The sequence below is a fragment of the Salvelinus fontinalis genome, chromosome 29 (assembly GCF_029448725.1).
Source record: "Salvelinus fontinalis isolate EN_2023a chromosome 29, ASM2944872v1, whole genome shotgun sequence".
In the NCBI taxonomy this organism is placed as follows: domain Eukaryota; kingdom Metazoa; phylum Chordata; class Actinopteri; order Salmoniformes; family Salmonidae; genus Salvelinus; species Salvelinus fontinalis.
In genome coordinates this window covers 18875600-18889816 of record NC_074693.1, presented here as the reverse complement: position 1 = coordinate 18889816, position 14217 = coordinate 18875600, and the positions used below count along the sequence as shown (strand labels likewise).

Genomic DNA, 14217 nt, shown 5'->3' with positions numbered 1-14217 from the left:
TATTTTAGAAGAAATGTCCAGAAGAAAAATGGCACGGACTGGTGAGTTCCTTGCAGTTCGGATCACGGGTGTTGAATGAATGGGGTGCGCAGTGCTACACCAGTTTATATATCACAGAGGCCACACAAATTGGTGTAGAGGTGACAGTGACGTAACTGAAAACTGTAAATTCTCTCCTGCTACTTCATTGTAATTGAAATAAAATTAGATAAATTAAGATAGGGTTTATGGGTGGGAAGTTTTTAATGTCATGTAGTATTGTAATAATGTAATGTGATAATGGAGCAATGTACATTTGTATAATGCACAATATTTTGTTTGATGTAATGTGTTATCTCTGTCAGAATCCCAGGAAGAGTGGCTGCTGCCTTGGCAACAGCTAATGGGGATCCTAGTAAAATACGAAATGCTAAACTAATGGACAAATCCACTATTTCAAAGCTCTCTTGCTAAAAAAATATATGAGGCCATATTTGTCATTAATTTCTAGTTCAATTTCGATTTTAATTGTGTATTTCTAATTCAAATTCTTCTTAAAAGTAGGCTAATCTGATAAACAACCGTCACCATACTAAATATTTGTCAACAGTAGGATTAGTTTTTAAGAGTTGGATTTTATCGAAAGCAACAAAAAAAATCTAAAGTAGTCAGAAATCCGAGAGCGATGGAGACAGCATGGCGATGAGTTGACACCTCTTGGATACATACTGTACGTGCTTCACAATTTGGTGACTCGCGAAGACCATAGCAAATGTTTAACACCTATGAAATCACATTTGGCTCTGTTTTCTACTGATCACGTTGTCGAATAACGAATTATTATTAGCCTTTAAGCTAGAGGGTTATAATAATGCTAAGCAGCAGATGCAGCAATGAAGAAAATAAAATGCTATTATGTTAAACAACACTAGTCTATTATGGCGACCCAGTTTAAAGGGTCACAATTGTAAATTGCATTTTCTCCTGTCTACAAGTACCATTTCGTTATGTGTGCATTTGGCACCATTTGGCATTTGGCACCACCACAGTGTGCCTATGGGAAAGATAATTTACTCATGGGAACAGTGAAGAAGTGACAAACAGGTGAATAGTTTTTTTTATGACGTGTGATATATCCGCACACTCCGTAAAGTGTCGATATACTTACAGGCCACGTGAGAACAGGACTGCTCCAGGAGAGAGGGTGGCGAATTCAATACACACCCCAGCATACTTCAATTAACCATAGGCATACTATCGCAAAAATATTTATTGAAGTCACTACAATATCCACTGGGCACAAACTGGTTGAATTAAAGTTGTTTCCCTTGTCATTTTAACAAAAAAATGCAAATGCAAAATGCAATATTTTTTTTTTTTGAATCAACGTGGAAAACTGATAGCAATTTTATTTGCAATTTCGGGAATTCCTTTTTGTCTATTTCCACCCAACTTTTAACCTATCCAATGACATGTTTCACATTTGTGTTGATTTCTCGTTGAATTCATGTTAGTTTACTAAATTCAAATGTAAATCAAAACTGGACGTTGAACTGACGTCTGAGTCCAGTAGGTAATGTGCTATTTATACTATTTCAAGTGTAGGCTAACACAATTATTTAAAGTGTAGTTTTAACAAAAGCGAAAGGATGTACGTAAAAAGGTCAAGAATAATTAACTCCCTAATGAATCAGGCGTGATTGTGGATGTCTGGTAGGGTGGGCGGGGGTCGGGTTTGATTAATAGCTAATGTGGTGTCAAGTTAAGGTTGCACCTAGGTGTTAAGCGTGCACGTGTGTATTTGCAGGAGTGGGCGGGTGTGTGAGCGCCATGAGCCATCTTTTGAGCCAAGTGTGCCGCTTTTATGCACAGTCCAAACAATGAGAAGGTCAAAACCAATTGTATTCGTCACATGTGGACTAACAGTGAAATGCTAACTTGGGACCCTTCCCAACAAGGCAGAGAGAAATAAAATAGAGAAATAATAGAAAAGTTAAACACGTAATAATAAAAGTAATAATAGATACCCAATGAGTAACGATAACTTGGTTATATACACGGGGTACCAGTACTGAGTCGATGTCCAGCGGTACGAGGTAATTGAGTTATATATGTACACATAGACCTAACTAGAATAAAGTGCCAGATAGGCTAGTAAACAGTAGCAGCAGCGTATGTGATGAGTCAAAAAAGTCAGTGCAAAACGGGTAAATGCAGATAGTCCGGGTAGCTATTTGGTTAAACTATTTAGCAGTCTTATGGCTTGCACCCGCAAGAAGAAGAAGCGGTTAAGGGTCCTTTTGGTTTCAGATGTGCATAGAGGTCGGACTACAATGATGTCGATCCATTGTAGGCTATAAGAAGTTGAATATGTGAGTATGTGAACATTGAAGACCTCGAGAATCTCCATCTTCTTTTGTAAAAAAACACAACTCACACTCAATTCGTGAAAATATGTACAAAAAGGATTTCAACAGATTTCGTGCATTTTTGTGTGGCTTAATTCATGTGAAAATATACACATTTTTTGTGCAACTTAATTCGTAGGAAAATAGGGGGGAAATGGTGTGACTTCATTCATAGGAAAATACATTTTGGGGGGGAAACTTCAGAATAATATTTTAAAAGTTATTGGAGCAATGCATTTTGGGCAACATCGTTTACACTGCCTTTTTTGTGTCCCACATTTATTTATATACAAAACAAACGCGTTAACAACCCAATATTGTTAATCAACCAGGTTGTCACCTAAATAATTATTTTATATTAGTAGCCTTGCGTTTATTTTTATTTTTAATAAATGCCAATGCGTTTTTTTATGCTTCTTTTCGCTTAATACTTTGAGATACTGGTGCTATGTCGGGTTTTATGAGGGTTGCCAGATTGGAGTAAAAAGACTTATTTGTCTTTGTTGTGGAATCGATGAAGGTTTTCTATTGGGGAATGGTGATACGTTTTCATGATGGGAAATTAATTAATCTATAAATCTGGGGGAAACAGAAGACCTGCAAAAAAAATCTGTTTGATTTAAAGTCCCCTGGTGCAGCTGCATGGTATTTGCAACTATAACAAGTCTAGGCTATGATCAATTAAGCCATGTCAATGCACTTCAACAGGTTCATGTAAAATAATGAATTATGTTGGCTTACACTTATGGCACTTTCAAGACCATTTCATGATGATTATTACGTTATATACTATTGTAACAAGGCATATTCCAGCATTGTAGGCCTACTACCTCTGCCCAGAGGCCTACTAGGCTTTCATGACAACAGCTATTAGAGCTCACTTTGCAATGTACGAGCCCTGGTTAGAGTCCCGGTTGTAGCTTTCACTTTCTTACGCAACATTGGTGGCAGCGTTGGGATCTCGTCCAGCTCACGCCTAGTTATGTGTTCTAGTGGTGGGAAGCATTCTGTTTTTCAACATTGTGTTGGGTGTAGTTACATTGATATATCTAGTGAACGATGGATAATCAACAACGGGCGTGACGGATAGAAGTAGTCACTACAGGTGTGATCAAGCCTTACATCAAAGTTGCCTGAAGCTCGGTCTAAGGCACTGCATCGCAGTGCTAGAGGTGTCACTACAGATCCAGGTTCGATCCAGGGCTGTGTCGCAGCCGGCCTCGACCGGGAGACCCATGAGGCGGCGCACAATTGGCCCAGCGTTTGGCCGACCTGTTCAAAGTGTTATTACAATCATGGTGTTCTTTTGTTACTTAAGCTTATACGTCTAATAACCTGACAATGATCCACATCATATGGATAGACAAATAATATAAGTGTGTTATGCTGCAAAACACAACTGTCCTTTTTTTAGTATACAAAACAGTAATATGAATCACTGTTGATCCATCCTGTTCTGATCTAATGAGATGGATGTAGGATTTCCTACAGCCTAGAATTGAAGCCTTTCCCAGTCGTGAAGGACAAAGTTAGGCCCCTCTTGGTTCTCGTTGGCAAAGACTGACTCTCCTACACCATTTTGCCCAATATGTTATACCCCAGAGTTTGTAAATAAACCCATTTTAAGGTGATATCACTTGTATCATTATGGGCTGTGAAACTCATAGCCGAATGGCTTCAGACTGAACATTTCTCACTGAAAATTGCTGCTGACATTGAACATGGCTTAGGGTCATTTCAGACTATCCTATGCCACTATTCACACTATCTCATACCCCATAGGTTGTAAATAAACCCTTTTTGAGCTGATATAATTTGTATCATTATTATAAGGCTGTGAAACCCATAGCCAAATGGCTTCGGACTGAGCATTTTTCACCATTTATTTACAGAGAGCAATTTCCATTTTATAACAGGTAGTGTCCATTTATTTAGTTTATTGAGTGTTGATTAATTATTGCTTTCTTCAATGGAAATACAGAATATGTATAAAAATGCCAAATATACCAAAAGCTAAATCAAGCAGAGATTTACGACTATTTAAACATGTTAATCATTACTGAAACATGCAAACTACAAACATTTAACCAATTAAAGATAATGAATACACGACAACATGATACAAATATTTCATGAAAAATAATTCATACAAAAGTCGATAGTTGGCTATAACATGAGTACAAACAAAGTGAGTATGTGTGTGTGTGTGTGTGTGTATGTATTCTGATGTGTATTATAATTTACCATAATAGAATTTGTATCCCCATTCCCCAATCAAATACCTTCATCATACCACAAAAAACAAAACAGAAAAATCTATATTATTTCTCCAGTCTGACAACCCTCATACAATTAGTCTTGTCTAAAATGCATTATGAAGAAAATTGTGTAATGTAGGCTCCATGAAATATGAAATGCACTATGAAGAAAGTCGTGTAGGCCTATAGTTGCTTACATGAAAATAAAGTGTGTTTCTGATTACAAGTGCATCAGCATCCCAAACTATTAAGCAAAAACAAGCATTGAAAACAGTATTCGCATTAATAAATAAAAACAATATAAGGCTACTATTATATTATAACTATTTCGGTGACAGTACACGTTTGTATTTTTATATAAATAAATGTGGGACACAAAAAAAGCAGTGTAGAACATCATTACCCATCATGCATTGCTCTAATAAGATTGTTCCAAAGTTTGCCCCCCAAAATTTATTTTCCCATGAATTAAGTCACACAAAAATTTGTGTATTTTCTTATTAATTAAGTTGTGTATTATGCTGAACAAAAACGCACGAAATCTGCTGAAATATCTGTACATATTTGCACGAATTTAGTGTGAAATTGTGTTGATATTTTAGCTCTATCGTTGAGTCCAAGCCGTTTTGACCCCTTTGTCTGCAGAGCTGACGCGCATGAAGAGTTTCTATATTGGTTGGGACTTTCTCAAAGCGGCCAGGGGTCTCGAGACCTTATTAATAAAGGCCAGATGTCGCTAATTGCATTCCTTCAGTGGGGCAAGCAAGCGCGCTGTGTCCATCACTCCAGCTCATTTATGGGGCGGGTCCACGTGCCTTGAAATTATTGATACCACTTTTGTTTTCTTGTCCTTTGTAGTGCAGGTGCACACTGAGCAGAAAGATGCTCTTTTAACCGATTATAAGAGAAGGATTATCTTCAAGGACATGTTGGCAGACTATAGCCAAACAAGGTGATGGTGTTTGATAATGACAAAGGCATTTGTTCAAATCATCTGCCATTTTAAATTAATTTATATTTCATAGATTGTCTATATTGTTGACATTTTGGAAGACATTTTATTGCACACAATTAGGCTATTCCTTTCTAAACGCGTAGCTACAGCCTAGACCTATCTCGCGCACGCGCGCTCGCACACACGGGATTAAACAGAAATCATGATTCATCAGAGCGCTCACCAGTGACTAAGCCGTAAGAAAGAAGCTCTCTCTTTTTTGTTAAACGGAACTATCAGTGCCTCTTTAAATCCAGTTAATCTCTACGGGATGTCCCTGATCCGATCATTCCGTTGTTATCTCCACACATCCCCATTATAATGGTGGGATCACGGCCAGGGCCACAAATGTTTAGGGAACTCTCTATGAAACACGGTTTGACTTAGCACTACTATTTTTCATTATTGTCTGTAGGACAAATACTAACGGCCTAGACCTTATATGATCAATTTAATTGGGTTTAACCGAATCAACGTTTCTCTGCGGATTCACTACAACGCCAGATATCGTTTAATGGAGGTGTCCTCCCATAAAGGTCTTACCTCTACGTGAAATCACCAAAGGTACGAAGGCTCAAGGCGGCCAGGTGCCGTGCGCAACGGCTGACTTGTGCAAAGGTTGAGATTTGTTGTGCTACCAGGGTTTTGCAGAGTTTATATCACCACGGGTTATTGCCGTGGCCAGGGTTTCAACGATAGCTTTAAATGTCAGTATAAAACATCAGTAAGAAAGCCTAGACCTTGATAGGCAGTTAGGCTAGTGGTCTCCAAGGTGAGCCGCCGGCAGTTTCTAATTTCCCATACTTTCAATGCGTTTATTAAGTAAAATGTCTGACTAAACATGGGTCTAAATGAGGAGTTAGATGTGTGTATTGCGGAGTGGCTGCGGCTTTGGCTCCGAAATCCGAAGCGTGTGTGCATGTGCGGAATATTCTCTGCTCTACTCATTCCGCTGCCCAGAGAACAGTCTACTCTGGAAAATGTCATTGATGAATGGAGAATGGTGCTCATTTAATAAAGTTAGATCAAAGCTGAATTGATTTCTGCAAGATCACATAAGCTAATGATAGTATTATACATGACAGAACCGAATATAATATCATAGTAGTTTATAACGTTACTGTAAATCAAAATATTTAAACTATTCAAATTAGAAGATTTTGAATGGTCCAATACGTGTAATCCAGTCGTGTCTTGAATTGAGATAGGTGAACACATCTTTGTGGTTAATGTCGTCCATCACCTTCTAATGGTCCTTATCCTACTATCAATGTATTCATGTTTATAAATTTAACATGTCCTTAAACTGAATTGTCGACCCTATTGTTGTAAGACGACGTTTTAGCCTCTGTGGGACACCTGAATGGGACATTTGAGTCCCATCCAAATGCAAATCTAAGAAGTGGTCTATCACCATCCCAGACTCCAGACCATCACACCAACATCAGTTTGGATGTTGCTAGATTGTGGGGGATGAAGCCATTTAAAACACATCAGACATTTTAAGACAACGGATGACTTGTAGCCACTGGTTATAATGTTGTGAGATGGCTGTGTATGATGGCATGTGGGTGTATAAGGCCAGCAACAGGCATGCATTACAAATGGAACATCAGAATAAAGATAACTCTTGTTTTTATATGAATTATAGCCTATGCTATATGTTCCAATGTCACAGCCCCCTAACAATGTTTACCTGTCCTCTTTGCTGACACAGACATAAACATGGTTTTAAAACAAAGGTCATATATTATGGATTCAGACATTCACTTTAGTCGGAATGTATTGTTTTATGAAAACGTTGAACCTCCTGGATTTGCAGTTTCCACCTTTCCACATATTAGCCTACTCTGACGATAAAGATATCATGATGAAGTATTAATTTCTCGAATTACATGATAAGCCTTCCCACAGGGCACACACTGTTTGAATCAACGTTGTTTCCACGTCATTTCACATAGCCTAGACGTTGAATTGACTTCTGTGCCCAGTGGGACATTTCTCAAACGAAATTAGGGTACAGGATTAGGCCTAGGCCTACTTTCTCAATAGTGTTATTCGATGCCAAGCGCTTGCGCATGGGGATCAGGGGTGGTGCCCTTTCTTGAATAAACCAATAGCTATGCCTGGATGTATTGACTGTATATGTCATGGTGGGCGAAAACTGTAATCAAATGAAGTAGAACCGAGGGCGCGAATGGGCGTGGTTGTATTCTACGGCTTTTATAGATGTGAAGCGCCATTTACTTCTCTGACTACAGACAACATCTCGACATTATTTTGTCAGGAAAACAATGGAGACTGTGCTCCCAGATCAAAAGGACGTAAGACGGGTAAGTAAAGGTTTTTAATTTTCATTAGAGTTCATTATTTGTCATTTCTGTTTCGTACAAATTAGGTGCATGGATGATAGGATGTTTATTGCCACAAAACTCGGTCTGATTTTCATCAAGCCTAAACGTGTTGTTGTAATTTTAAAGTAAAGTTTAGTGATTTTACTTATTCTTTTAGCTGCTTGGGTTGGGAAATTATGATATTGTAACGACCCTGTGTTTATAAGCGCGGAAATCGACTCTGCCGCACGAGCATGCTTTTGCGCACAGTCGATAGCGCGCCGGACCTCGGGCTAGAAGGTCGAGGGTTCGAGACCTGCTCCCTGCCTGTTTCATTACATTGGTGTCAGAAGTGATCGGACCTTGCATTCACGACAGTGCGTTTGCTTTGCCGGTGAGCGCGTTCCTGTAAGACGTAGAGTCGCTGGCTAGCGCGAGGACGCGCTCTTTGAAAGGAGGGAGTATTGTAACGACCCTGGGTTTATAAACGCGGAAATCGACTCTGCCGCACGGGCATGCTTTTGCGGCACAGTCGATAGCGCGCCGGACCTCAGGTTAGAAGGTCGAGGGTTCATTACAATATAATTGAATCCGATTGTTTTAGGCTACTTTCTGTTGGTCTTTTTCTTTTCACTTCACGCACATAATCTCCGGGGATATCCTGTTTTTGTCATTCAATTTTATACGTCAGTAAACGAATAGGCCTAACTCAGGGATTCATATGTTCAGGTCCCCAAACCCCTCATGGAGAAACGGAGGAGAGATCGTATCAACCACAGTCTGGAAACTTTACGACTTTTGTTGTTGGAGAACACAAGTAATGAGGTGAAGATGGTCTATTTTCCCTAATATAGATTATTAATTTAATTTTAACCATGAATATGTTATCTATGGTCATTTCGCATTTTCTGTCACATCTGTGTCTTTTTTCTGAGTATTTTCAGATGTATTTATTTTGTACTTGTTTATTTAGAAACTGAAGAATCCCAAGGTGGAAAAGGCAGAGATTTTGGAGAGTGTGGTCAACTTCCTGAGGACAGAGCCTGAAGGAGAACAACAGAATCAGCAAATGAAAAGAGGCCACTTCAAAGAGGGTGGGGAAGAGCAGAGGTCTCCCTGCAAGAGGAAGCAGCATAACTACCGTGAGGGCATGAGATCATGCCTACTAAGAGTCAGCCACTTTATAGCAACCAAGAGCCAGGAGTTGGATGAGCCCAGCAACGATGCTGATGCCCTACCTCAGAGGTCCTGCATGGGGCTCACCCATCCTCCATCATCTGCCCAGCTCCATGGTACATCACCTTCCACCCCCGACCAAACTCCCCTGGTTAGACAGCAGCTGCCACAGCCTCACCCAGGCCCAGGTCTAAGAACTGGCCTCGGTAACATAGAGCGTCTTTCCCCCTCCAAGCCGTACATGGAGCACAGTGACTCTGTGTGGAGGCCATGGCCACAGCAGTGATAGACAGCCAGTCTATGCACAGTTGGGGTCCCAGTTCGGCACCGGGGATATGGTTGTAGAACTTCTAACAGCTGCCCGCTCATCAACTGCCCAGCAGGGATGGGATGGAGGAGGTTGATTGGCAATAGGTAGTGATTGGGAGAAGAGTGGACAGTGATGGGAAGTGGAGTGGACAGTTCAAGGTGAAAATGGTGGGGGCTGACTGGGTTAGCTGTGTGACTCTCTGTAGACTGACTGTCATTTGTTTAAATGTACATCTTGTATATATGGATTACTTTATTTGTTCACGATATGAAAAGATACTGTTGTGGAAATGCCAATATAGGTCAATTGTTTCCATATGTCTACTATATATCTACAAGGGAAATATGGCAAACTGAATTTAATGTTGGATTTTTTGTGTGTGTGTGTTTAAAAATACAAAAGGGAATCAGATAACCAGTCATGTTCTTTGGGGTTCGGGGTTTTGCCTTTTTCTCAGGCCTGTCTGCTGATTATATATGTAATTTTTTAACCACAACTTTAGAATGTTGATTAAAAAAAATTCAAGGCTCAAAAACCACAAGTCTTTCTATTTCTTTGTGACACTGAAGGTAAACAAGATGTTTGACTCTCAATAGTATATTTTTTTCAATACAAACCTTACCTCTGTGGCCTTGCATGGCATGAAACTTTGTGTGGTGATATATTATTAGACAATATAGTCTCATATTAGCCTTGATTAAAATACATGCTTTCTTATCATTTTAAGTGCATATAAGGAAAAAAATTGCATTCAACTATATTTTTTGATGTGGTGGTTTCACTTTTTCTTATCTACCAGGCATATCACTTAAGAAGAAATTCTTATTCACAATGATGGCCTAGGAACAATGCCTTGTTCAGGAGCAGAATGACAGATTTTTACCTTGTCAGCTCTGGGATTCGATCTAGCGACCTTTCGGTTACTGGCCCAATGCTCTAACCACTAGCCTACCTACCGCCCCATTGTGCTAGTCTTGCTGGTTAACATTATGCTAGTCTTGCTAAAAAACTGTTTTGTCCAAGTGAGAAACACTGACATCCTGTTTATGTTAAACATGGCAAAAAAAAATCCTATATTTTTTTATATTAAAATTGAATGAAAGTGGACTCTTGTCTAAAACTTTTTTGGCTGCTACGTCTGTTTGCTCTAAATGGTCTACTTCCTGAGCCATCAGACAACATTGTCCCACATTGTTAGTGTGAATGGCCTGGACCTGGGTTGAGAACAGCCCTGACATTTGCACATTTTTTAGGTGACAAGACCATATATGTCAATGGACAAGACCAACAGTATCACCATTAAAACAAACGGTGCACTTTACACTGGCATGGGCAATCATCAGCAGACATTGAGATGCAGGGAGTCGAGCATCGTAATACAGTCTGGAGCATCCAACCGGCTCTGATCTCAAGTCTCAGGCGTGGATAGGTAGATCAGGGGTCATTCGCAGCTTGAGCATATTCATTGAATTGGAAATATTCAAGAGGTAGTAGGCCCGACTCGAATACTAGAATTTACATTTTAGTCATTTAGCAGACACTTATCCAGAGCATACATTTTTCGTACTGGTCCCGTGTGGGAATCAAACCCAGAACCTTGGTGTTGCAAGCACCAAATGAGCCACACAATCCAATAATTAAAAAATCAATCATTAAGATCTATTTATTTAGACAAGTTGGTCCTATAGAGGTCCGAAGGCTTCTTCACCAGGAGATACCTTGTGAACATGTCTGCCATACAATATAGAGCACTAGGTACCATGAAGTTATGTTAGACCTCATGTTACACATATTACATATTATTCTCATCATATTTTTGTGTAGAAACTGATAAAGATTGACTTAACAACTTAATTTAAAGTACAGTGAGGTCCAAAAGTATTTTCACAGTAGACAGTGAAACTTGCAATGTTCTGGCTCTGTACTGCATCACTTTGAAATTATACAATCACTATGAGGTTCAAGTTTGGACTGTCAGCTTTAATTTGAGGGTATTTTAATCCATATTGAGTATACTGTTTAGAGATTACAGCACTTTTTGTACATAGTCCTCCCATTTTAGGAAACCCAAAGTATTTGGACAAATTCACTTACACGTGTATTAAAGTAGTTAAAGTGAAGTGTTTGGTCCCATATTCCTAGCACGCTATGACTACATTTGCTGTTTGTTTTGGTTGTTTCATATTATTTTGTGCCCAAAAGAAAAAAATGTTAAATAATTTATTGTGTCACTTTTATTGTAAATAAGAATAGAATATGTTTCTGACCACTTCTACATTAATATGGATGTTACCATGATTACGGATCAGGTCCTCATTGCAAATTAAAATTTGTTCTTAATTCACTCACCCTGATAAATAAAGGTTAAATAAAATAAAACATCCTAACCTCGCACCATTACCAATAACCGGGGTGGGGGGATACACTACATGGCCAAAAGTATGTGGACACCTGCTCATCGAACATCTCATTCCAAAATCATGGGCAATAATATGGAGCTGGTCTCCCCTTTGCTGCTATAACAACCTCCACTCTTCTGGGAAGGCTTTCCCCTAGATGTTGGAACATTGCTGCGGGGACTTTCTTCCCTTCAGCCACAAGAGTGTTAGTGAGGTCAGGCACTGATATTGGGCGATTAGGCCTGGCTCGCAGTCAGCGTTCCAATTAATTCCAAATGTCTTCGATGGGGTTGAGGTCAGGGCTCTGTGCAGGCCAGTAAGTTCTTCCACACCGATCTCGACAATCCATTTTTGTATGGACCTCGCTTTGTGCACGGGGGCATTGTCATGCTGAAACAGGAAAGGGCTTTCCCCCAACTTTTGCCACAACCTTGGAAGCATAGAATTGTCTAGAATGTCATTGTATGCTGTAGCGTTAAGATTTCCCTTCACTGGAACTAAGGGGCCTGGCCCGAACCATGAAAAACAGCCCCAGGCAAATATTCCTTATCCACCAAACTTTACAGTTGGCACTATGCATTTGGGCAGGTAGAGTCCAATGGCAGCAAGCTTTACACCACTCCATCCGACGCTTGGCATTGGCAATGGTAATCTTAGGTTTATGTGCGGCTGCTTTTAATGAAGCTCCCGACGAACAGTTCTTATGCTGATGCTGCTTCCAGAGGCAGTTTGGAACTCAGTAGTGAGTGTTGCAACCGAGGACAGATGATTTTGGCTCCCGAGTGGCGCAGCGATCTAAGACACTGCATCTCAGTGCTAGAGCTGTCACTACAGACCCTGGTTTGATTCGAGGCTGTATCACTACTGGCCATGATTGGGAGTCCCATAGGGCGGTACACAATTGGCCCGGTGTCGTCCGGGTTAGGGTTTGGCCGGGTAAGACATCATTGTAATTAAGAATTTGTTCTTATCTGACTTTTCTAGTTACATAAAGGTTCAATTTTAAAAGGCTCTTCGCACTTCAGCATTCGGTGGTCCTGTTCTGTGAGCTTGTGTGAACTACCAGTTCCGGCTGAGTCTTTGTTGCTCATAGACGTTTCCACTTCACAATAACAGCACTTACAGTTGACCGTGGCAGCTCTAGCAGGGCAGAAATTGACAAACTGACTCGTTGGAAAGGCTTCCTATGACGGTGACATGTTAAATGTCACTGTGTTCTTCATTGTTTGTCTATGGAGATTGTATGGCTGTGTGCTCGATTTTATATACCTGTCAGTAACAGGTGTGGCTGAAGTAGCCGAATCCGCTAATTTGACGTGGTGTCCACATACTTTTGTATACATAGTGTATTTATGCCTCTAACTTTCTCACTCATCATTATTCACGATTCATTAATGATTATCCATAATCATTGTAGCATCCACATTAATGTGGAAGTGTTTAGAAACATATTATATTCTTATTTACAATAAAAATGACTCCAAAATGGCACAATATGTTATTTTACATTAATTTCTATTTGGCACAAAATAATTTTAAACACAACCAAAACAAACTGCAAATGCATCCAACAAGTTTGTAGGCTCCCGAACTTGATGTAGTCATTGCGTTCTAGGAATATGGGAACAAATACTAAACTTGTGACTACTTTAATACACATATAATGGAATTTGTCCAAATACTTTTGGTTCCATAAAATTTACAAAAAGTGCTGTAATTTCTAAACGGTTCACCAAATATGGATGAAAATACCCTCAAATGAAAGCTGACGGTCTGCACTTTAACCATAGTATCACTTCAAATCCAAAGTGCTGGAGTACAGAGCCAAAACAACCACAAATGTGTCACTGTCCAATTACTTTCAGACCTCACTGTATGTAGAATTATTTATTAGTCTCCAATTTGATTTGAAGGAGCTTTGTGCGTAAAAGCACAAAGGCCTACTAGAAAGTTGTCATCAGTGAATATATGTTTGCATATGTCAAATCCAACACCAGCTATATTAATGTTGTATAGTGTTCAATAGAGTACAATATTAAAATATTGTCATAGCTAAACATAAGCTTGCTATTTGTAACGTTCAAAAATTTCGCCTCATTGGATTATTAGTGTGTCCACAATTGCATATTACAACTCCTACATTCTCCAAGGCCTCACTTGTGCCTATAGTAACACTTTATATCAAAGGAGGAGTTAGTCCCGCTAGGTCGCGCCCTGAACAGGACGCTCTATTGAACGGAGCTCTGGACTGCTTTAACACCCCTGGATAAACCCATAAATAAACGGGTTAAAAGCGAAAATCTGATTAAGGATTCATTTGAAGGGAATCTTTCTCCGAGCTGACTAGAAAACCGTGTTAA

At 39.6% G+C, this 14217-nt stretch overlaps 1 protein-coding gene across 1 annotated transcript; it reads left to right on the top strand.

Moving 5' to 3' along the window:
* The first annotated feature begins 7865 nt into the window (after positions 1-7865).
* On the top strand, positions 7866-10109 carry her5 (hairy-related 5). The gene is made up of 3 exons (XM_055887988.1): positions 7866-7972; positions 8702-8797; positions 8946-10109. Exons 1-3 carry the CDS (start codon positions 7934-7936, stop codon positions 9432-9434), a joined length of 624 nt encoding a protein of 207 aa, XP_055743963.1. The 5' UTR covers positions 7866-7933; the 3' UTR covers positions 9435-10109.
* Positions 10110-14217: the final 4108 nt, after the last annotated feature.

What these genes read in the sequence shown, in the direction of transcription:
- her5 (XM_055887988.1), top strand. Translation starts at nt 7,934, where the DNA reads ATGGAGACTGTGCTCCCAGATCAAAAGGACGTAAGACGG. An exon ending in ATCAAAAGGACGTAAGACGG is followed by an intron (nt 7,973 to 8,701) that starts GTAAGTAAAGGT and finishes TCATATGTTCAG; the next exon opens with GTCCCCAAACCCCTCATGGA. An exon ending in TGGAGAACACAAGTAATGAG is followed by an intron (nt 8,798 to 8,945) that starts GTGAAGATGGTC and finishes TTGTTTATTTAG; the next exon opens with AAACTGAAGAATCCCAAGGT.